This window comes from Argentina silus (genome assembly GCF_951799395.1).
Source record: "Argentina silus genome assembly, chromosome: 17".
NCBI lineage: Eukaryota > Metazoa > Chordata > Actinopteri > Argentiniformes > Argentinidae > Argentina > Argentina silus.
In genome coordinates, this window is record NC_139671.1 from 12,442,245 (window position 1) to 12,465,148 (window position 22,904).

The 22,904-nt window shown below is 43.6% G+C and overlaps 2 protein-coding genes across 3 annotated transcripts; both read right to left on the bottom strand.

Moving 5' to 3' along the window:
* Nucleotides 1-2,247: 2,247 nt before the first annotated feature.
* LOC310817728 (E3 ubiquitin-protein ligase pellino homolog 2) lies at nt 2,248-8,679 on the bottom strand. The gene is made up of 7 exons (XM_083688424.1): nt 8,442-8,679; nt 5,127-5,256; nt 4,898-4,999; nt 4,338-4,535; nt 3,931-4,116; nt 3,540-3,745; nt 2,248-3,344 (listed from the first exon to the last, which is right to left on the bottom strand). The coding sequence occupies exons 1-7, from the start codon at nt 8,516-8,518 to the stop codon at nt 2,957-2,959; spliced, it is 1,287 nt and encodes a 428-aa protein (XP_083544550.1). The 5' UTR covers nt 8,519-8,679; the 3' UTR covers nt 2,248-2,956.
* A 10,679-nt stretch (nt 8,680-19,358) lies between these two features.
* arf6a (ADP-ribosylation factor 6a) lies at nt 19,359-22,473 on the bottom strand. 2 transcript variants are annotated; one of them, XM_083688973.1, is made up of 3 exons: nt 22,138-22,470; nt 21,682-21,975; nt 19,359-21,219 (listed from the first exon to the last, which is right to left on the bottom strand). In XM_083688973.1, exon 3 carries the CDS (start codon nt 21,188-21,190, stop codon nt 20,663-20,665), a length of 528 nt encoding a protein of 175 aa, XP_083545099.1. In that variant the 5' UTR covers nt 21,191-21,219; nt 21,682-21,975; nt 22,138-22,470; the 3' UTR covers nt 19,359-20,662. The 2 variants fall into 2 exon arrangements, with proteins under 2 accessions (XP_083545099.1, XP_083545100.1); XM_083688974.1 differs by having other exon boundaries at nt 19,359-21,975; nt 22,138-22,473.
* Between the last annotated feature and the right edge of the window lie 431 nt (nt 22,474-22,904).

A 22,904-nucleotide genomic window follows, 5' to 3' on the forward strand; every position in this document is an offset into this window, starting at 1 on the left:
TCAGGTCCTCTGACACTGGTCTTTTAGTCATACCCGGGGCGCGGACAAAGGAATACGGGGAGGCAGCTTTTAGTGTCTATGGTCATGAGTTTAGGGTGTCACAATCCAATAAACACTTTTAAAAGAAACCTCAAGACACACCTTTTTAGCTTAGCTTTCTCTTAACCCATTTGCACTTCTATTTTTGTTTTCTTTTCATTTACCATTATTTACTCTTAATCCATTATTATGATTATGAAAGGCGCTATATAAATAAAGCTTGATTGATTGATATGATCCCGTCCCCTCTCTTCCATCCACAAAACTCAAGAGACAGACATAAATCTTTTTAAACAGGTTTATTAACATGTGTTATGATTGTCTGAGCACCCTAGGATTACAGAGAGGTGTGAGACAAAACACTCCAGCGTAAAGAGTTTTGGTTGCTCGAGAGGAATGTCATAACTGTGAGGTCGCGACCTTTATAGGTCAGAGTCTGGATTAAAGGTTCCGACGTTCTGTGGATTCAACAAAGTATGATGAAGTTGCCCATTAATGCTAAAGGAGTGAAGGAGTGAATGCTAAATCCTCCAAGGACAGTTTTGCATTTTTTCTCCAAAATGGTTATGGTTAGGTCTGAGAGAGGGTAAACTGACCTGTGTCTATGGGCATCTCCAGAGTGGGTTCGACCATGGAATAAATGAGGGATTAATGAGGGATTAAAAAACAACAAATAAAAGTAACAGACATTCCATATAAAAAAAACTAAAAACAATCTCGCCATTCCTTTCACCTGCTAACCATAAAACATCAGAGTGAGCATATTCAAAGCATGACAGATAATGGAGAAACTGGGTTGATTTTGGCGTATTTGAGGGGTAACTGAAATGTTCCAAACCCTGTATGTGAACCTGAAGTGTTCCACCACAACACCTGGGATGTGGTTAGGTCCCCTACTACTACCCGTATATGGAGCTCCATGAGACTGATTCGAGACCTGCTCTAAGCTTCTGTACCCAGCAACGAGAGGGCCACGGTGGACTACTGAAAGGTGCAGTATCTGGGGCTAAATCAAGGGCTTGCAACATACCAAGATGTTGAAGATAGAAATATAGTTTGAACGATCTCGAATCACATCATGTTCCGAACAAAATATACAGTATTTCCAGCTGAACAATCTGTAATGTTGCAACCACCCGAACAAGCTCCTGAAATGAATGGCAATCAGTAAGTTTCTACCACCCTGGGCAGTCAGCAATCTCTGGGTAATACTCAACCTGAGCTAGTTGACAATCGGTTTGGCGAAAACATTGGCATAGTAGATAGGTGGAGCAGGAAATTAAGTCTTATTTATAAATGGCACGGAACATTTAGCAGGTGTCTAGAGCTGCATTCTTGGTCAGGTCTTGACCAGGACTTACTGGTTCAAAAATAAAGGATAGATCAAGGTAATTCTGTTGTTTTAACACCTGGGCGTTTGGAAGACATCCTAACCTGGCTATTTGACATACTGGTAATCATACGCATCAGAGGATGATGGTATGTAGAGGTCTAGTATCTGTAAACCTGAAACATGTAATAAATGCGTCTGGGGTAATTCAACATTGCAGATAGAAAAGTAACTCAAAGAGACGATTCCCATTTACATGTTACATTTTCATTTTTGTTGGACTACCCCTTTAAAAAGCAGTACTTTTTAGTGTTAACACTCTGTAATTACCATGAATGTACAGTTTTGGCAATCCACTGTACAAGGTGTGTGAGTGCATGTGTCTGGGTGTACATGCAAGAAGGACAAGATTTAGTGTGGGTGTGTACTATAACGTGTTTGTCTTCCATAATTAAGGTTTGTGAGTCAATCTGAAATTGTCAAGCTAGATAATGTATGTATAAAAAATAGTAGCATAATATAGAGCAGTTCAATATGAGCACCTGGGAAGGCTTAGACGTATAGCCTGAGTATTTGGCTACATTCATTGTCTGGGCAATTGTTATGGTCATGTGGAATATGTGACACAGTGTTGGCAATATTCTCTCACATACAAGCTCTCCTAGATTCACCAAACACACATACTAATATTCATCAAACATATATAAATTGCTTACATTGAGAAATCATCACAGGTAACTAAAAACAATACAATTAGTTAGAAAAATAGTTGCATCTTAACACTGAACATCTAAATGAAGCCCCCCGACCCCCCCACCCCACCCACTCCCTCCCCAATTTTAATAAAATAGTTTCATCTTCAGTGAAAAAATGCTGTCTCATGAGGTTATGTAATGTCTCGCCCTCTGACATCCCCAACTTATTGTCACATGGACCCTGTCTAAATCAGTCACCAACCAGAGGTGTGTTCAAGATTAAAATGGTGGTGAACTTTCAGGAACAATTATCCAGTTGAAACATTGCAGATGCCTCAAGTAACTGAATTGAAATTAAAAAGGCAATTGGTTATGAAATTCAACTTGAACAATCTAAGACTGTCAAAATACCATTGCTTTTAAGAAATAATAAATCAGTTTACCATGAAAGTCCAGTGACTTAAACACACCTCTGGTTTAGCCCTTGAGCTGGAGACAATATTCAGCCATGTTTGACACAAGCTATAATTCAACACATGGCTGAATAGCAAAACTAGCTTATCTCAGAGTGTATTGCTTAGGAGGTGTACATATTGCTTTTGTGAATTCTGAAAGTGAATTGAGCCCAGTTGAAAAACATTCCTTTGTTCCTGCACCTTCTGTGTATGCAGATCTGAAGTGACAGGATAGGAGCAGGTAATACGGTGACCGCTCCACCTCACCTAAAGTTCAGCGGAGCCTCCGTCATATTGCTTACACCTATCCCTGATCCTCTTAATCTGCCAACACTGAACGGGCAAGGAGCTAGGGGAACAGGGCCAAGGGGTCTTCCAGCGTGGGTATAATGCTGCTCGGTTGTTGTATAGTAGTGGATGAATCCCCCTGGCCCTGGCTAGTCCACGGGGCCCTGGAAGATGAGGCGTGTCCAGCCCGGGGTGCTGAGGGCAGACGAGCAGAAGGGGCAGGTGGGGCGGAAGGCGTGGGTCCCATGGGGCAGCGGGGTCTCAGCCCAGTACTTGGCAGTCCTCTCTGAGCAGACGTGGCCACAGGGCACAAACCCGTGTGTGGGGGCGCCCGCATCCACGTACACCGCCGGCTCACAGCCCAGCCAGAGGGGCACATAGGGACCCACACTCCTGCACAGGGGGCACTCTCTACGGACTGTGGAGCCACCACCGTCCCCCTCCCTCTCCTCCCGCCGCTCGGGGCGCTGACCCCAGTCATGGCGTCCATGTACGTGGCCGCAGGTGAGGTAGACCCAGGGCTGGCGCTCTTCCAGGCTGTAATAACAATAACATATATCATGTATAAACCATTGTTCATACCAGAAAGAATCTCAAAGTGGGAAACAAACTGCTGTGTGTTTTTCTCAAATCCCAAATCTCCTTAGTATGGGGGTAAAATGACCAAATATCAACCATCCATCCTGTCAATCAAACGATCAAGAAATAAATCAACCAGCTTGTATTACATACCTGTGGCTGCGAGGCAGGCTGGGGAAGGCGAGGGTGCTGAGACCCACGGGGCACTGGGGCCGGGCAGCATTCAGCTCCTGGCGTAGCGCCTCCAGGTGGCGGAGGGTGGGAGCGCGGAGGAGGCCCTCGCCAGTACGCCACAGCAGAGTTGCACCACACAGGTCTACCAAAGATCCGTCACGCAGAGCACTGCTCTCTCCCTCAGCCTGTAGGGGACAATCACACACACACACACACAATCACACACACACACACACACACACACACACACACACACACACACACACACACACACACAGACAGACAGACAGACAGACAACTATTAATACTGATACACACATATAATAACACACACACACACACACACACACATTTCCATTATAACACTAACCAGTTTTCCCCGGCTGGGTCCTGAGCGTGTCTCTCTCAGAGCGTAGACGTCCCCACAGACAGAGATCTCCCTCCACAGGCCCTGTCTGGAGTCCTCAGGGAAGCCCTCTGGGTGCATCACCAACACTCCGTTAGTGGTCAGACCGTCCATATGGCCATCTGGGTTCTTCCACTTAGTGGCCTTCTCCTAATGAACACAGAGGCGACAGTCATGGTTATTATTGCATATAAGCTGATTATAGAAGATCTAAGCAAATATGTTGATTTGTAAATCCTGATATAGTCATGCTGATATGTATGTACTGTGTGCTACCAGAGAATGACCACTCCCTTGCATAGCGTATTGACATTTATTTTGATATCTACATTTTCTCCACCTCTGTAGCCTGTGCTAAAGTATCCACTCACCCCGAGGAAGATGTTTTTGGAGGAGTCGAAGCCGGCGGCGTATATGCGTGCCGTGTAGGGGGGGTTACGTTCACAGACCACCCTGCAGGCGAAGCGTGAGATGGTGCTGGGGGCCACAGAGGGGTCCTCACCCTCCTTGCCCCCTCCTGTGGTGTCAGTCACCACAAAGTCAATGGGACTCTCCGTGGACCGTCCGATCTGCAGAAGAAACAGGGGAGCAAGTCTTTTAATACTGAGGGAATCATCTTTTCAAGTAAGGTGCAATTTAGGTAGCAGTAACTCAGATCAACTAGTGATGATAACCCACTTTGACACAAATGTATCTTCAACTTCTAGAACATTCTTTGTGGTTTGAATGTATCTGGGTGCCTCTACCAAACTGGCCACCTCAAATCTATTTTTGGGGTGATTGAATATTCATGCTCCCCTTCTGTGTTGTGGGAGACTGATCTTAGTCATGCAGTGGATGTCTTTAATGTGTGTATGTGTGTGTGTGTGTGATGTTGTTCCCTAGCCACCCCCTTATTAGATCAGGTCAAATTCGGTCTACTATGTTTTACCTGGAACATGTCTGTGTCATTGTCATGGCAGTACTCCACAACCACGGTCTGGTTCCGGGACAGAGTGAAGGAGATGCTGTGCTGCCCCCTGCTGTGGACAGCCTGAAACAACAACAAGAGAGAACTGAGTTTGAGTACAAAGATGGCAAATTATAGTCAACATATTAGCATATATGACACAGATATGAGACACAGACACAGACACACACAGACACACACAGACACAGACCTTGCTGTCCTGTGGTGTGTTGAGGATGTGCACTGTGCTGGGTTTGACACCATTGGCCTTGGTTCTCCGGTACAGAGCAAAGCGGCTCTTTCTGCGCCCGCGATCACCACTAGGGAGAGAACCATTATACCTACAAAACATAAACAAACACAAGTCACATAAGTCATGACGGCAAAAACAGCATGCGCCAACATCATGTGATCACTTCGGACACCACTGTCCTCCCAAAGACAAAGTATGCCTAAACCATGAAATTAAATACTGTGATGCTGCCAATCAGAAACAATATCCTCAGAAAACATGAACTGAAGACAAGAATATGTTCAGTGCATCTCTAGAGAATGAGCAATGTATTTGAAAGCATACACACACCACACCACCCCCCCCCCCGCCACACTTATCCTACTCCTCACTGATGATTCATGATTCATGTATAACTCTTGAACGTCATCCACTAACAAATACCCCTTAACCCAATTCACTCATATAGCACTTGAAACCTCATTCAATTGCACCGAAACACCACTTCAACTTGATTCAGTAATACACACGATGCTGAACCCTCTGTTACAATGGCCAAGTGAAACACCAAACACTAGACAGTTCCACTTCACTCTGAGAAGTCGCATCATGACCTAATTTTGTGTGTGTGTGTGTGTGTGTGTGTGTGTGCTGGTGTGTGAGTGAGTCGTCTTCTCTTTTGACATCTCAAACTGACATAAAGGGTGGGTACTCTTAATGTTTCATCTTCAGTTTCCCTGAGAGCCAAGAGTGGAATTGCTTCGTCATGCTCAGAGTTCACATGAGGGCCGTATGCTGGTTTTAGCTTTTAGCTAATCAGCAGTGCATGGTACCTATTAAAGACTATTCAGAGGATGCCCAGTGGGCAAGGAGCCTTTGTGAGGGACATTAACTATGTTGCTTTCAAATGAAATCACTTTACTGGGTGGATGGTGACTGGCCTGCATCTGCTTAGCTGAAGCAGGTCTTCCAGCGATATCAGGATCTTTCTCCATTCGTTTCTGTTAGACTAGACCAGACAAGACGGGCCAAGATGTTCCCATAGTATCACAGGAGACCTGACCAGACAGGCCTGTGCATGAAAGCTGAGGAGAGGAGATCTGAAGGGAGCACACTGTTATGTTACATCACCACAGAGCAGGCCAGGAGGGCAGGGAGAAAAGGCAGAGAGATGGACTGGGAGGGCAGAGGGACAGAGAGACAGGGCAGAGGGAGAGATGGCAAAGGGCAGGAGAGAGCAGGAAGACAGGGCAGGACAGGGAGACAAGGCAGAGAGACAGACAGGGAGACAGGGCAGAGGGAGAGAGACAGGGCAGGGTAGGGAGACAAACGAGGCAGAGAATGGGATGGCAAGAGTTAGCAGGCAGACAGCACAGCCAGATAGGGGAGAGAGAGAGAGAGAGAGAGAGAGAGAGAGAGAGAGAGAGAGAGAGAGAGAGAGAGAGAGAGAGAAGACAGCCCGGGTAGAGAGAAAGGGCAGAGGGCAGGGAAAGGGAGAGAGGATAAAGCAATAACAGAGCCCATGGCGGAGCGACTCGCCTGGGCAGTTCTGGCCTGCTTCACGCATCTGCGCACACCCTAGTGCGCAGTATGAAATATTCACTCCCTCTGCCCCCCCGACACAGGGTTTATTTTCGTTGAGGGCAAGCCACTGAGGAGCACATCTCTCAGAGAGTCAGAAAACAGCACAGCACTGGGAGGGTGAGAGTCAAAGAGAGAGGGACAGATAAAGTGTCTGAGAGAGAGAGAGAGAGGGGGGGGGGGGGGGGGGGCGGGGGTAACTCTCTCCTACTGGGCAGGGGTGACCTGAGCTGGGTTGGGGTGACCTGAGCTGGGTTGGGCTGAGCTGGGCTGAGCTCTACACAGAGTCGAGGCTAACTAAGGTAATGAGCGGTAACAGGCAGTGATGCAGAGCATCACATGCACTGCCCTGAGATAGTCAGTGACTGCACAGCATGTGATCGTTAAAAATGGACCAGAGAGAGGCCCCCATAGCAAAACACAGGCCAGACATCAATGATGGCTCATACAGCAGTGGAGCAATGGAGAACATTTTCTGAAGGTGTCTGTCTGTGCACAACATCATCTAAAAGTGAACAAAAACAGTCAGCTTTTCACGGAACACGTCTGGAATGTTTGAAGACGTAGCAGCTAAATTGTGGCATATTTTCCCGTTGCTTGCTGCTTCCTCCTATCTGGTTCCTTCAGATCTGCATTGAAGGATCGCTTCATAGCAAAGGGAAATATGTAGGTGGATCTACAGGAGGAAAAAGGCAGCTCCACAGCTGATCAACATTCAGGTGCTGTCTGCAGCCTCACTCTTTGACCATGTTCAGCAATATGTGAGGGGAGAGTGGAAGCGAGAGGAAGCAAAAGGGGGCAAAGGGTCACGTATCTGGGGCCTGCACAGGAAGCTGTGCCAAGCAGGATGGAGCATAAGAGAATGGACGAAAGACAAGAGTGTTTAACCCTGTGAACCCGAGGACTCGACACTGGAACAGCAAAGACAGCGGGAAATGCTGAATCTGGGTAGATTCATACGCACATCCTGTCTAGCATGTGTGGGAAAGGATAATAAATGCAGGGCACAATTTTGAAAAAAAAGATTCATAATCTGTTTAGCAATTAAAAACACAAATAGGCTGATACGTCAATGGAGGCATATGCTTTGTTACAGCCATGTTTGGTTTTTTTACATAGAGATAGATAGTTATTTATTTATTTTATCTCGTGTCCCACTTTCTGGGATCATCATAGTTCCAGAACAGTATGACATCATAGGGATTTTCAGCCTTAGTAATCGAGTGCTGATTTTACACCCACTCAGACGTCCATTGAAGAAAAAAGGCTACATAGTAATTTTAGAGTGGGCACATCATACGAGACAGATTGTTACTTAACATACGCAGATCAATACAATCAGATGATCGGACTGTTATAAAGTAACAATATTTTGGTCCTGATGTCGCCAGTGTATCAGTTCCTCCGTGTAACAAAGTTACTATCGCCTTTATACCTCAAGCAAAGCAGTCTCCGCTTTTCCAACTTACTCCCCAAAGAAATATACGATAATTATGATACTGTATCATAATATATTAAGGCAAATACAGATATCTAAACATTTTTTGGGGGCAAATAAAAGCTAAGGTTCGTCTAAAATCAAAGCATAAGCCTGGGATAAAATCAACTGAACTCCATCGACTCACACGTCATCCTTTATATTTTTGTTGTAATGTAGTAATAAGTGTCTTTACTACTTAGACGCTCAGGTTCGACATAGTGTTTTCTACTCACCCCAATATGACCAGCTCGCCGTATTTTACCGGGTCTTTAACGGGCACATCATCTTCGTCCTGGTTCGGCGAATTCATCGGCGAGCTTCTCTTCAAAAATGCGTTCAAGAACAGTAGTAGACTAGTGTGATAAAAATAATGAATACAATCTTCAAACTACGAGGAAGTTATTTGAATATTAGACTATTCCGGTTTGGATATAGGCGAGAGTTTCTTAAGAGTTCTTGTTCTTCGTTTTATTGTTTTGATTCCGTGGAGAAGCATTCTGTAGAAATTGTTGCAAGGCTATCGATTGAAGGCCCGCGCGACACAAATCAGTTCTGTAGCAGAGGGTACAAAAACAGCTAGCGGCAGGGAGTCGGTTATACCATCTTTCAGAGGGGACAACAAATGTATGAAACCCAAGTCATAGCGTAACACAACAGTTATACGACCCCTCTTATACAACTCAGTTTTTATTTTATATGAAATATTGTGTGAGCGATATAGTTTTAAAACAAATCGATTTTGTGGTTATATGAAAAGATCATGAGACAATCGACCTCCCTACAACAATTCAGAGTAACGAGGTCTTCATGCGAAGCTTGCTTCTGACTATTATGTAAAATAAAAAGCGATTTGAAATGATGGAGGAAATTACTCCACTTTGTAGTTCTCATATCACCTCTTCAGTCCACTCAACATTCTTTTTTTACTGATTTTTAAAGATGTTTAGGTGAACGAGAAGAATTCATTCATGTCTGTCTGGTCTCACCGGTCATTATAGAATCTGACGTAATGAAACAGCTTCTCATCGGTAATTTTTTTTTTTAGGTTGTAGTAGGCTATTTGGATGTGGGTCACTGATAGGCTTATAAGTGTCTGTGTGAGTGTGACAGAAATAATGTGTCAGTGACGGTGGGGAAATAAAAGGACCTATGGAATGTATGAATAATAGTAGTAAATGTGATGTGGTGATGGTAGTAGTAGTAGTAGTATTAATAGTGTAGTAGTATGTGTGTGTGTGTGTGTGTGTGTGTGTGTGTCTCACTCTCTCTCTCTCTCTCTCTCTCTCTCTCTCTCTCTCACTCTCTCTCTCTCACTCTCTCTGTGTGTGTGTGAGTTTTAATATTGTACCTTACTGCAGGTTAGGGTTCACTTAGAGGGCCCATTAAAACATATTTACTGGTCACCTCTTCAATTTGGGGGCTTTTCCTTCCAGAAGAACAAGGTCTGCCTGTGACCACAGGAGGGCAGTACATTTCAGAGCTCAAACTTTTCAAATACCAGGAAGGAAATAAATAAGGTTGCTATTTTCACCATAATTGGCGGTGTCAAATTGTCAGTCATTCTCCACCTCACTTCCTTCCAGAGCCAATAATGCTGTCCACTGGGGAGGAAAGTCCAACTCAACTCTCCATCATAAGTTTCAATGTGGTGGTTCATTAAGCAACATTCACATAATGAATAATCTTGCCTTACCAAAAGCTCAAGTTTTCTGGTTTTGAGTCATACAGAAATCCTGGATTTGACTCTTGGTTTGCTACATGTTGGGGAGGGTTTAATCACTGCAACAAGCTGTGACTCTATGAGCATGCAGAAAGTGAGCCCTGAGCTGCAGGTTTTGGACTGGACCCAGCGCTGGTGTGCCTGTAAGGGAATCTGTTTACCCTCTACGAGGTCAGGGACTGCCTCTGAGGCATCACCTGAGGCTAATTCAGAGTGAAACATAAAGCTTTAAAGCTTTGCAGGTAGAAATGTAATATAGTCCATACAAGAGTCTATATCATAAAGATGTCTATTCTGGTTAAAGGAGCTGGGCATAAGTCTGTTGGAAATCTGCCACCTCTGGCCACTGCGCCGAAATTCATTTCTAAGTTCCACACAACAACATCCTCCCGAATAATAACATAACCCCCCCAAAATGGACTTGCAGTGTCTGACATCAGCTGTTGTGTTTCTGCATGCGCGCACAATTCGAAGAGGCAGCCACCAGAGACAGAAAGGCGATCATCAGTAAGTCCACTCCCCTAGAACACACCTAGCCAGTAACAACATGTTTGTATACAAACCTAGTGTCGGGTAGGACACTTAATTTAAGAAAACAGCATTCATAAATGAAATATTTCTGATTGCTACTGATTAAACATAGTCATAACAAATGTTAGGAAGCTTCTAGAAAGCTTGAATGTTACATATTGCACCTTTAAGTGATCTAATTTTCAGGATAGTGTAACTGAGGTATTTCTATTTTACACATCTGCCATCCTGAATGTAATCTGGTTGCTCTTTAGGGTTGGCCTGAGCAAGGTGCTGCACAAATCAGATTTATCTGACCTATAAATCAGCTCAACATCTAAGCAAGTGGCCGTTTGCAGGACCTCATATACATGGAACGATTAGCAAATCGTATTATATTAGCAACACTCAACCACAGCCACACTTTAACACCTACAGTGACACCACTTGACAGCAGCAGAACACCACATGAATGGAACGCTTGAGCCACTTCACAGGGAGAGGCCACTTCACAGGGAGAGGCACAGGGAGAGGTTTCTTAGTGGATGGAAAGTTTCTATTAACCAGTGTATCTCCAACATGCAACGTGCACAAAGGGCAAACTGGATGAACCAGATGTGTGCGCTGGCGTGATATTGTTGCTTTATCGAACATACACACACACACATAATTTTTTCACCTGTTCTAATGTGTGTGTGTGTGTGTGTGTGTTTTCAGTACTATAGAGTTTCAGTGCACAGTGCCAGCCTGTGTGTTCTGTCTGCCATCGTGGAGAGTGAAACCTCTCTGCTCTTCTCACTTTCCTGGGGTCATGACCTCAACACCCAATCAGCCTCCTGCACTCTTGATGTTGTTCTGAGCAGTCTCCTCCCCCACCCACCCAATCCTGATCAAGTATTCAGATAGGCTGACATTGGATTCTATCTATTATATCTACCATATCATTACAATGTATTATAATGCCCTTATGTAGGCCTCATGACAGATGATTTCTGTAAAGTTTTACCAATTATCTAATCATCTAATGTTCCCTATGTTATAGTAGGGAACACACTGGGACTGCCTAGGGCCCATATTTGGTCAGCTAATCAGAGATCTCTGTGCCTTATTGTGATAATGTGGAATGCATTACTCCTACGATCACTATGCAGCAGTTGGATGCAGAATTATTTCAGCGTAATAGTACAGTGTGACCATAGTTTGTTTTTGGAAACACACACTCACGCACACACACACACACAAATTATGTCATGGCTCTTTTCCATCACTTCTCATGCATAGCATAAGCCCACATATTTCCACACACACACACATACACACACACACACACACACACACACACACACACACACACACACTAATTATGTCATGGCTGTGGACCGAGGCTGAAGTATTTTGGCTCTGCATCACGCTCCACATGCACCATCAAGATGTTTCCTGGTTACAGTTCCGTCCATGATGAATGTGGCTTCTTCTGGCATGCCATGGGAGGAGTGGCAGGGGACAGTTATCTCCCCCATTACAGTACACAGAGTACCTATCAGACATTTCCTTTTTTTCTTTTTGTTTCTTTCTTTTATTATTATTTTGAAATGCACAGTACAAACAACACACCCAAACATGGTACACACACAACACACAATAATCAATGTGCACAACATCCTCATACACAAGACCCTGGGGGCATGTACAGTACAGTAAGAACAGGAGCATCCTCGCCTCATGTCCTCACCTTGATCTGCAACCAATCTGGAATAACTGGTAAAAAAAAGGAACCTGGTTGGCATCCATCTATTGTGAGGAGATTAGGGAAAAATGCCACTCTTAGCCATCCTCTGCTGTGCCTGTGTCAGCCGGTCACCACGGAGACAAGTGCAAACAAAGCCAAGGTATTTAGCAGTTGAGTGACCCCACCTCTCCTGTTAGGATTTCGGGCCTGGGATGAATGTAGCTAGTGAGGGCTGACTGCTAACAGTCTAGCATGGATAGGTTCTGAGGAGCTAGAGAGGGCTTTTGGGTACCCTCACAATACAATATAACACAACACAATCATTTATTCCAACTTTGATCATAATACAACTTAATTCCTTTATTCATTATGTAAGGCATCATCAAAGGTGTGTGTGTGTGTGTGTGTGTCCTCCTCCACTTGAGTAGTCAGTCTCCCACATGGGACAACCATGATGTAGCAGATGGCTCAGCATATTCCCATTCTCTGTGGGCCCTCTCAAACAACAGGCTCGTCTAGAGACAACAGATGCCCTACAGGGAAAACCTAATTGTTTACACAGACAGGTTTGTCATTCAACAACCACTACACACATTATTTTTAAATACTAAAGCACACGTGCGCACATAGGACACATGCACGTGCACATGCACAAACACACACACACACACACACACACACACACACACACACACACACACACACACACACACACACACACACACACACACACAAACACACACACATATTATTCAAACAAATAATGAACATAGACAAAAATATTCTAGTGAGAGAGAGAGATGGATAACGGATAAGGTGTTGAGTATGAGGGGGAGGACGGGGGGGAACAGGAAACACCTTGGCAACTGTTCTGAAGATGAACAGTTTCACTCCAGTGTTGGGTGGAGTCACAGAAACAACCTTTGACCCAGCCCCATAACAGACAGGAACCTGACGACATTGTCTCACATGACTACAATCATCTCTGAGAATCTCTGTGATCACTCATGCAAATGTTTCTCTTTTGTCAGGAAGGCATGCCAGTAAAGACAAGTATTCAATAAACGTCATTGATAAGGTACACATATTTGTGCTGATTCAAATTCATTTGCACAATGTAATCTAATCAAAATGCAGTGAACTGCAATGGTTCTAGATGTGGCCACATACTGACAGGTAAGGGCTGCCAAGTTAATGCTGTTACCCAACAACACTTCACTAAATGTTTCCAGAACACAGAAAAGTTGATCACATACCAATAACAACATGTTACAACATGTTTTCTTTACTCAACTTCTGTGTGTTTTGCGTATCCAAGTGATTAAACATTTAATCTACCTCTCAGCTAACATTACATCACTGTTGCAGTATGTCTCCAGGAAAACAAGCAGATTGTCCCATCCTGGAATCTGAAGCCGCCCTCCTCTGAGTCATCATCATCCCTGCCTGTGTGACAACTCCAGCTCAGCTCCGTTGAGTCAGCTGGGAGGATCTAACTGCTCCCAGTGCAGGGAATACAAAATACTCACTAGGGAGCTAACATAGAGCTCTGAGGAGCACCTGTCGGCTGTTCACCACATGCACGCACGCCCACACACACACACACACACACACACACACACGCACACACGCACGCTCACACAGGGATCTGCTGACTGCCCTTTACAAAGAGCAGATTCTTCCTCAGGGATGTCATTAATAAAAATCAATGGAAGGTGTGTGTGTGTGTGTGTGTGTGTGTGTGTGTAGCAGGTGTACATAACCGGTGCGTGTCTATTTTGGTTCTTAGGAAGAATTTTAAGGATGCAGTGTGATGAAGTGTGTTGCAAGAGGTTTAAGGGATGAGTCTGTGAAAATGTGTGTGTGTGTTATAGAGAGACAAACAGAGGGAGAAATAACGAGAGCGAGAAAGAGATATGGGAAGGGAAGTGTGCATGTGCGTGTGTGTGTGTGTTGGTTTCTAAAAACAAATGATGGTCACTCTGTGTGAGAGGATGCCAACAGACCACTGGGAATGAGGCATTTAGTGTAATTGGTTTCCTGTTCAGTCCCTCAGAGTTCCACAGTATTAATAATTACACTGGAATGAGAGCCTCCACCTCATCTCTTTCACATGTTTATCACATAACCATTTATAATGGTCCCACAGGGCCTCTCAACACTCTTTTATAGTTAACCTTCTTTTTATAGCAGAGAGGCTCCTTGTTAGGGGAAGTTGTGGCATCAGCTTAGACACCGAGAAAGCATAGTGTATTTAAGTCTTAAGTCTTGAAGGGTCTGTGTTTGGAGAACAGATAACCTATTTTTCAGTTGGTGAATTACTGCTGATATGAATAACAAGAAGATAAGTTTATTAACTGATATCTGGGAACAAATTGAAGCAAGTGATGCTATTATATTATGAACTGTCTCTGAGTACAAGCCCTCCTATCCTGGTCTCACCCATTATCCCCCTCCCCTGCTAAACCCATGGTCAGCACTGGGTCAGTGTGTGAGGGGAGGATTTGAGTCGCACCATTCCACACTCTTGCTTACATGGCAAAATTCCTCAATCCGGATAATTGTAGTTGCTCTGCTAATTAATGACCACACAAATGGCAAACCCTCAAGTAATCCCTTAATGTGTTTGTGTAATGTGATTGTTTTATTTCGGTTCCAAACATAGACAAGTAGCTTAGAGACAGTCTGCCACTGTAAGTGAGGTGTTAATATCACAATACGCCCATCTGTCTCAGAAACTGACCATGTGTCCCAACAGGAAAAGCACTGCAGATGTCACTTCCTGTCACACCATGGAACAGCCAACCCACCATTCCTTTCTGATTAAGGCTCTGTTCTAATAGTTTGAAAATGTATCTTTCCTTCCTTCCTTCCTTGAAGTAATCACTGATCTAGGCTTTTGTGCCAAGCCTCGAAGCTGTTGTTGCATACTGTACATGGCCAGTGAATGGTACAACCTCTCATTACAATTGGATAGGTGTAAGGTATTGCAATACGACATAGCTTGCCCAGTTACTGTATGTCAGATCTGGGATAGCTGAGAGGAGGAAAGGAGAGAAGGATATATGTTTAAAGTATTAAACTGATGGGATTAGGATAAGATGGGCCATTCATCAGGTTTAGCAATTTATATAATTCCCTGCTGTACAGGGCCACAACATCGGCCACAGCATCACTCTCACAGTCACAGTCTCAGTCTCAGTCTCTCACTCTCTCACTCTCTCACACACTCACACACACACACACACACACACACACACACACACACACACACACACACACACACACACACACACACACACTCACTACACTATATGCCCTGCAGCTCTCTCCCTCCTAATTGTTAACATATGGACTAAAGTGGAGGGAAAAGCTCTGTGTGACTGTGAGTTTCTAAATAGCTTGTTACAGCCTTGAGGCTGAATGACACTACAGGGTGGTTTTACAAAGCTGTTTAGACTGCGTCTAGAACTGACCAGACAGAGGACCTCAGAGGAGTAGCTTACCTCTGCCTGACAAGGCTTAAGATGCTGTCTGATGTCTGGACGTTGCTGGATGTCAGGGGGGAACGGAGGAGGCAGATAGTCAGATCAATGAGTTAGTATCTGATGGTGAAATCTGTCAGTGTGTCTGAATGTGTGCAAGTCACCATTGTGTAGGCCTGACCACAGTTTCTAACAAGGTCTTTCCGTTTGACACTTTAAACATCTGACAGTGGAAAACCCCGGGGCGGGGGGGGGGGGGGTTGACTACATTTCAATGATGCAACACCATAGTAATGAAATGTTGTCACAAGTATTATTTCACCGCCATAAAGTGTGAAATCTGAAGCATTTCTTATTTCACAGACATCCCCACCTGTTATCTGATGTGTGTTTATAGCACGGTATCTAGAGACTGAGAAAAGTAGTTTGTCCAGCTCTCCCTCTCGGCTCAGTGTTGGTGGTCCACATAAGTGTGTTTTGCAGAACACTGCCGAGACTCCACATTCAGTGTACGTTACACCCAGTAGACGCCATACTGTACATATTTACACGATACACAAACCCAAACAGATGTGTGTGCTGACACGTCTTTATACAAACAAACACATTCATTTCATATAATCTAGTTCTGCTGTTTAAGACTATGAAATCCATCAAGATTATATTCAGCGAGTGCTGCTTCTCAATAAACCACAGACCCAAAAAGACTGTTCTCCTTTCCTTGAATTTTGAGTTAAGCATTCCAGTTCCTTATTCCACATCGCTATAGAAACCAACTGGAGCTCTAGAGAAACAAGGCCACCCCCCAATGGGTTTGAAAAAGGCGATCATTCATTAAAAAAAAGTGTGAAAATAACTGAACATATTGAATATAACTGTGCGCATGTGTGTTTCGACGAAGCAGTGTTAATGTGGAGGAAATGGAGTTATAACCCTGGCATTAGCATTGATGGGTGTGTGTGTGTGTGTGTGTGTGTGTGTGTGTGTAGCTGTAGACTCCAGACCACTCCTCAAATACAGTGCTGTGTTCTTAGCAGGATCAGTTTGGAAATTCTATTAATGCGCAACTTTAACACATTAGCTTGCCATCCAGTAAAAACCGCACATGCTCCTGTTAATTGAATTAATCACTTTTCACAATTCTGTATTTGTTTACTTATTGATGCAAGCCTGTTCACTGTGGCAAATCTTATGTCAATCATGTTTCCAACAGTCTGTTAAATGTCAAGTATTCAGACTACATAAATAATTATTAATGATCCTAGTAGCATTGCATGTGTGTGCTGTGTCAGCGGTTCTGTTTTTGTTGAACCACTGTACAATTGTAGTGAGATTAAAGTCAAGGAGGAACGCCTAACTAAACAAATGAGAGGGAACTGGTAACTTGCTCCATTAAAGAGTATTGTTTGAATCCACCCCCTCCAAGTGAACACAATAGATTGGTCCACCCCCATCCTGCAGTACACAATGGACTGACTTGAAGCTAAATCCACCCTGCAGGTGGAATGAAACAGGTCTACCCAGCTCCTCATGCAATCAGACCAACTGTGGCTTCCCAGTAACTTTCACCAGGAAATTACTACGGAAATGAGAATAGCCTTATATTCACATGAAAGTACAAAGACTTAAATACTGATTAAATGTGTTCACTTGGCTGATACTCTATAGGCCTAAATACTGAAACCCATTTACTACCTTTTCGAAGAGAACCTAAAGGCTGTGAAAATACTCATGACTGAACAACCATGAGTGTAACACGTAGCCACCGGTGAGACTGACAGCAACTGACGCAGGCCGTTGTGTCTACTAGGCTGCATCTGTTGAGTGCAGTGACAGCTGTGAAAGGGCCTCTGACACATGTGTGATTCTGAGCCTCTTCCTCTTCACTGGTGAAACACTAGGGCTGTGTCTCAATGCAAAACAATTGCCCCCTCTCCTCGTCACATTTCTTCCTTTATCTCCTCTGATAGCTAAACGGACCTGATCAATTTCAAGTTGTTGCTTAAACTTTTCATCTTAACCCATATCAGTTGACGTGGAGGGCAGGAAACAAGGTTGGCGAGCTGACTATTGAGATACAGCCCTAAAGCTCTGTACAGTTTGCATGCCAGTCAAATAGTCACAGCCTATTCAAACATTTACTATAGAGTGAGGGCAGGATGAGGGCAAGGGTTTTGAGTTTCAAGCAAAAATGGACAGACAGTTGATCAGGCGGCAGTGGTGAAACCAGGTTGATTTGGAGGAGATAGACGTTTAATTTCCAGAACTGAGGTTTAACTGCCTGTCCTTCTAGTACTTCAGGGAGTCACATGAATCTCCTTTCAACATACCGACAGGTCAAACTCCAGATCAACAGCTACAGAACAAACACTACATTGGCAAACAGTCTCCATTTCATCAGCAGAGTGGGGGTTCACACTTAGATGGAAGTCTTTGCACTCTCTGGGACGAGGAGCCACACCTCAAACAATTACAGTGACGTGCATTTCTCCTTCAAGCATTTTGTGACTTCAGTAGCTGTCACTTCAAACCCATAAAGTTATGGGTAAATTACGGTCTCTGTCTGAGCTGGCAGGCATAGAATGAAGTTGCCACTAACATCTGATCTAAGGTCAGTTGCATTTCCTTCTCTAATGGTTTGTGGGAGGGTAAGCTGATCTGTGATCTGTGCCTACGGGCAACTTCTAACCAGGGCGAGCTGCCAGGCCAGTCTGGGCCTTTTGTGAGCCTGACACCCTATCCCTACTGGTCACATGAGCACGAAGGATGACATCACTCCCTCATCCAGAGCCAAGCTAGTTCTCATTTCTGCAAACCCAAATGTAACCCACTTGCTTATAGATTTGTCATTACTATATATCCTACTTAAGCGTGCATGTGTTAGTAAAGTACAATAATTGCATACCAATAAATAGTCATTTAAGAATAACTTGAAGATATTGTGATGAAGAATATGTATTTGACTGAGGCCATTCCTTGCATTATGTGGACTAGTACACAGTCGTAAAGGTCAATTTACATACACTTTGGACAGAGGGGTTGTTTGTTCTTGAGGATAGAGCCTTGTTTGAGTGGCCCGTGTCAGCCGGGGCATTTACACTGACAGGTATCAGTCAGTTCCATCCAGTTAATGTCTGATAATGTTTTTCAATTGTTTCTAATTTATGGCCATCAAAGACAAATCATCAGTATAGTTGGGTTCAAATGACAAACAGTCTCACTACTTGAAACCAACACCAGCTTCGAGATTTACTTTGCCAAACTCAACGTTTTTTAACTGATAAGGAAATTGAGTTTGTTATATCAGGACTTTTACAAATTCTCAAAAGGTCAATTATTTGCTTACATATCCCTCAAAAAGCACTTTGTTCTCAATGCCCTGGAGAATTGTACATTGTTCTAATGGATTAAGCAATGTGTAGTTTATCTTGGGGTAAATAGGCCTACCTAACAATCACTACTCCGAAACCAGAGAGCTCATCACTTATTCACATCCAGTGACTCACACATGCAAGAGCAGAACGGAAACAGGGCAAAACGAACTTCATAGTTCACACTACACCTTTTTGTTCCAGCACACCCAAATCTCACTTCCTCTTTTACAAATGTTCATACTCCTTTAGACAGGCATGCATGTTACCTTTTGACATGAGTGAAGTATTGGAGGCAAAACAAGTGTATTGAGACAGCTCCACCTCCACGTTGATCTGGATATATCTTTTTCTTTTTTTTTATTATTTCAGCATAGCAAATAGAACAAAAAAATAAATCAAAGCATTTTATCTATAACTTATGAATAGAAAGTAGGCTTGTCTGACTGCATGACATGAGTGGTACAGCTGATGTTGATGTTCTCAAAGAGATGGAGGCCTCAGTCACTCAAGCACCATGAAAGAGGTGGGGGGTTTATAGTAAACACTTGCTGAGGTCCAAAAGTCAGTCAGAAAGAGTCAAGTGTGCACTTTAGTCAAGGGGCCCTAGTATTGTATGTTTCCCCACCCCCTTGTGGGGTGGTCCCCCTAACCCATAGTGCAGACTCAGCTGTTAAGGTACTTTCTGCCATGCTGTCTGTCTGTTGGGCACCTGCAACTTGGGCTCCTCAGAAGGCTGCCAAAACTACAAATACTCAACTGTAATGGAAGCTCTTGGAAGTAAGAAGAGGCAAGATCAGTGGTAACAGATTCTGACCCTAAAACAAAAAAAAAAGATCCACATCACAGTGTCCATATATCCAGCATCCATATAGTGTCTTTCAAAACGACCTCCCTAGTAGATATCATGGATGGAATCACTGTAAAGGGATTAAGTACTTACTAACACATTTCCTCAATCATCTCAATTTTGTACAATCAACAGTGAAAACAGTTCACCATGAGGTCCTAACAGCATGTCCGTAATACACATTCTTGAAAACCATGGTGGCAGTTTGAACCATGAAAACTCATATGCTGCTGTCCTTGGTTTCCTGTACAGAAATGAATGGGTAATGTCCTCAAAGGGCATTGGCCTTTCCCATCCTTTAGGTGGAAGTTGGGTCATGAGAATACTGTACGAAATATGGGCTGTATCTATAACAGGGAAACGAGAAAAAAAAAAGCACACCCTAACCCACAGTCCCACCATCCTCCCACAGAACTTATATAAAAGGAGAACAAAAATAGAATTTGCATCTTCAGAGTTTCTGAAAATAATATTTTATGAAGTATTGAGACAGTACTGATTAGATAGATTGTGAGTGAAATACTACAGAGCCATAAGCAAACTAAAAAAGAAAGCCAGCCAAAACAATTGTCTTTTTGTTTAAAGAAAAGTTGGGTTATAGGGAAGTCATCATTATCAAAAGAAAATGGGGGATATAATCAAACCTCTCCTTGATATATACTCATTTGAGAAGTCATGTTATTCGATAATTGACTCAGCTTGTAATTTTTTTTCCTTGTTCTCAATTTTTTTCATTTGCATGATGTAGGACTAGCCTACTGAACAGTCCAGGCTGACCATGAAGTAACATTAAGATTTGTAATTTGAGGTGAGCCAGGTCAGGCCCTCGTATAGTCCATCGCCTGTGGTAGCGCATGAGGGCTGGACGTACCAATTCCTATCTCTGATCCGTGTCAGACCCAACTTCTCCTGGATCTCGTGTGGCTTCATGGCGTCGGGGAGGTCTTGTTTGTTGGCAAAGATCAGGATGATGGCATCCCTCATCTCTCGGTCGTTAATGATTCGGTGGAGCTCCTGTCGAGCCTCGTCTATCCGGTCCCTGTCGGCGCAGTCCACCACGAAGATGAGGCCTTGGGTGCCTGTGTAGTAGTGCCTCCAAAGGGGCCGGATCTTGTCCTGTCCCCCCACGTCCCACACGTTGAACTTCACATTCTTGTAAGTTACCGTCTCAACGTTGAATCCAACGGTGGGGATGGTGGTCACTGACTGTCCAAGCTTGAGCTTGTACAGGATGGTTGTCTTGCCAGCAGCATCAAGTCCAAGCATCAATATTCTCATCTCCTTGTTGCCAAAGATCTTCGAGAGCATTTTCCCCATCTTGTTGGCTTTGCATAAATATCCAGTTCCTTAGAGAAAAAAAAAAGACTTCCCTAGTTTCAATAGGACAAAATAGTTGTTTCAATAATGACCTGTAACAGGTTATTGTGTTTTATGCTGATATAGACAAGTCTGACACCTGACATCCACGTGACAGTGCAAGTGTAGGCCTATCAATTTTTTAAGACGGTGACAGTTACAAAAGTTTTTTCCAGACGCAATTATGTCTAGAATACGACAAAGAAAACGATCCGCTAAAAGATATAATGCAATATTCCGTTACATTAACTGTCATTAACCAAAACTGGAAGCGATATGACAGGGATTCAAAGGTGAATATACTTGATAATTAAACGTTTAGATGTATTGGAGAGGGGTGTGGAAATATTTTCAAAATCCACAGCACTCCGACCAATTCATAATTGTCTATTAGATTTTAAAAAGATTTGCGCACCGATGTCCTCCAAATCCACATTGGTCTCGATGCTTACCCAGGTGTTTTCTATATTGTACAGTGGATTCCAAAAATGATAATAGTTGCGCTTAAGAAATTAGGCCCTTTCAAAAGCCCGTGGTAGTTCCGACTTCCTCCTTGTCTGCCTGCCGGGTGTCCACTTGCCCTTATTCCAATCGGCGTATTCAAAGGCACGGCTCTTTTCGAGATTTCATTGTTACAGCGACAAATTAGATCATCCCACTCGTATCTGCTCCGGGACAGCCAGGACTAGAATGCTCAAAAGGTCATTGATTCATCCGACTTTCCGTTCTTCCTCTCTCTTCTCTCCCTGTAACACAAGAGCGGTTCAGAAAAGGGAGGGGTGTCAGATAGAGCACAACTTTCATCGGCTACCCTTCTGTTCGTTGCACACAGTTTTGGGGAAAAAATTACGCGCATGAACATTCAAACCTTCTACAAAACACGTCACATCGTAAAATGTGATAGGTACCTGCAACTGCGGCAACCCCCCGGTCCCCAGGTTGATTCTCCCCACTCTTGCCCCTCTCTCTCGCTCAGTCGTTCAGTCACAGCCGTGCTGTGTTACCGGAAAGGTGCGGACCCAGATCACCCGCCACTTCCTCTCGATTGCTCATGCACTACGCCATTTGGCATGCGCACGCCGAGAGACTCAACAGCAAACCGATCGTATGATAGTTGAAATGGACGCCATTTAGGCTCTCAATGTGGCTCTGCGTTTGATCTGTCTCGTAACTAACTAAAGTAAACCCGCGTATTGTTGGATTTGCGCTATTCTCTGCGTAATGGTGATCTATTACAATAGAGCACGGCTAATCTCCCCTGTGTCCTGTCTGTGTTTTACAAATCTACAAAACCGATCTGCATACGTCATTTTCTGTGATAAAGCGGCTCATTATGACGTCGTGATTGTTCACTGGATGCTGTGTGTGAATTCAAATAATGCCGCAAGTAATGTAGCAATAATGCACAATGGCCGTCCCTATAGAATTGTCCCATGTTCAATTTAATAGATGCATTTTTTTTTTAGAAAAGGCATAATTAACCAGGCAAACATTATACATAAATTCAATAACATATTATTTTCACCACTAATGATGAGTAGAGAAGAGACTCCTTTTAATGCTAATGATTTATAATGCCTATAATGCTTATAACAATAAGGCTCTCCTCCTTCAAACGATCGCACAAAACCCATCTTTTTAAACTTGCTTTTAATCTTTAACTTTATTATTGTTG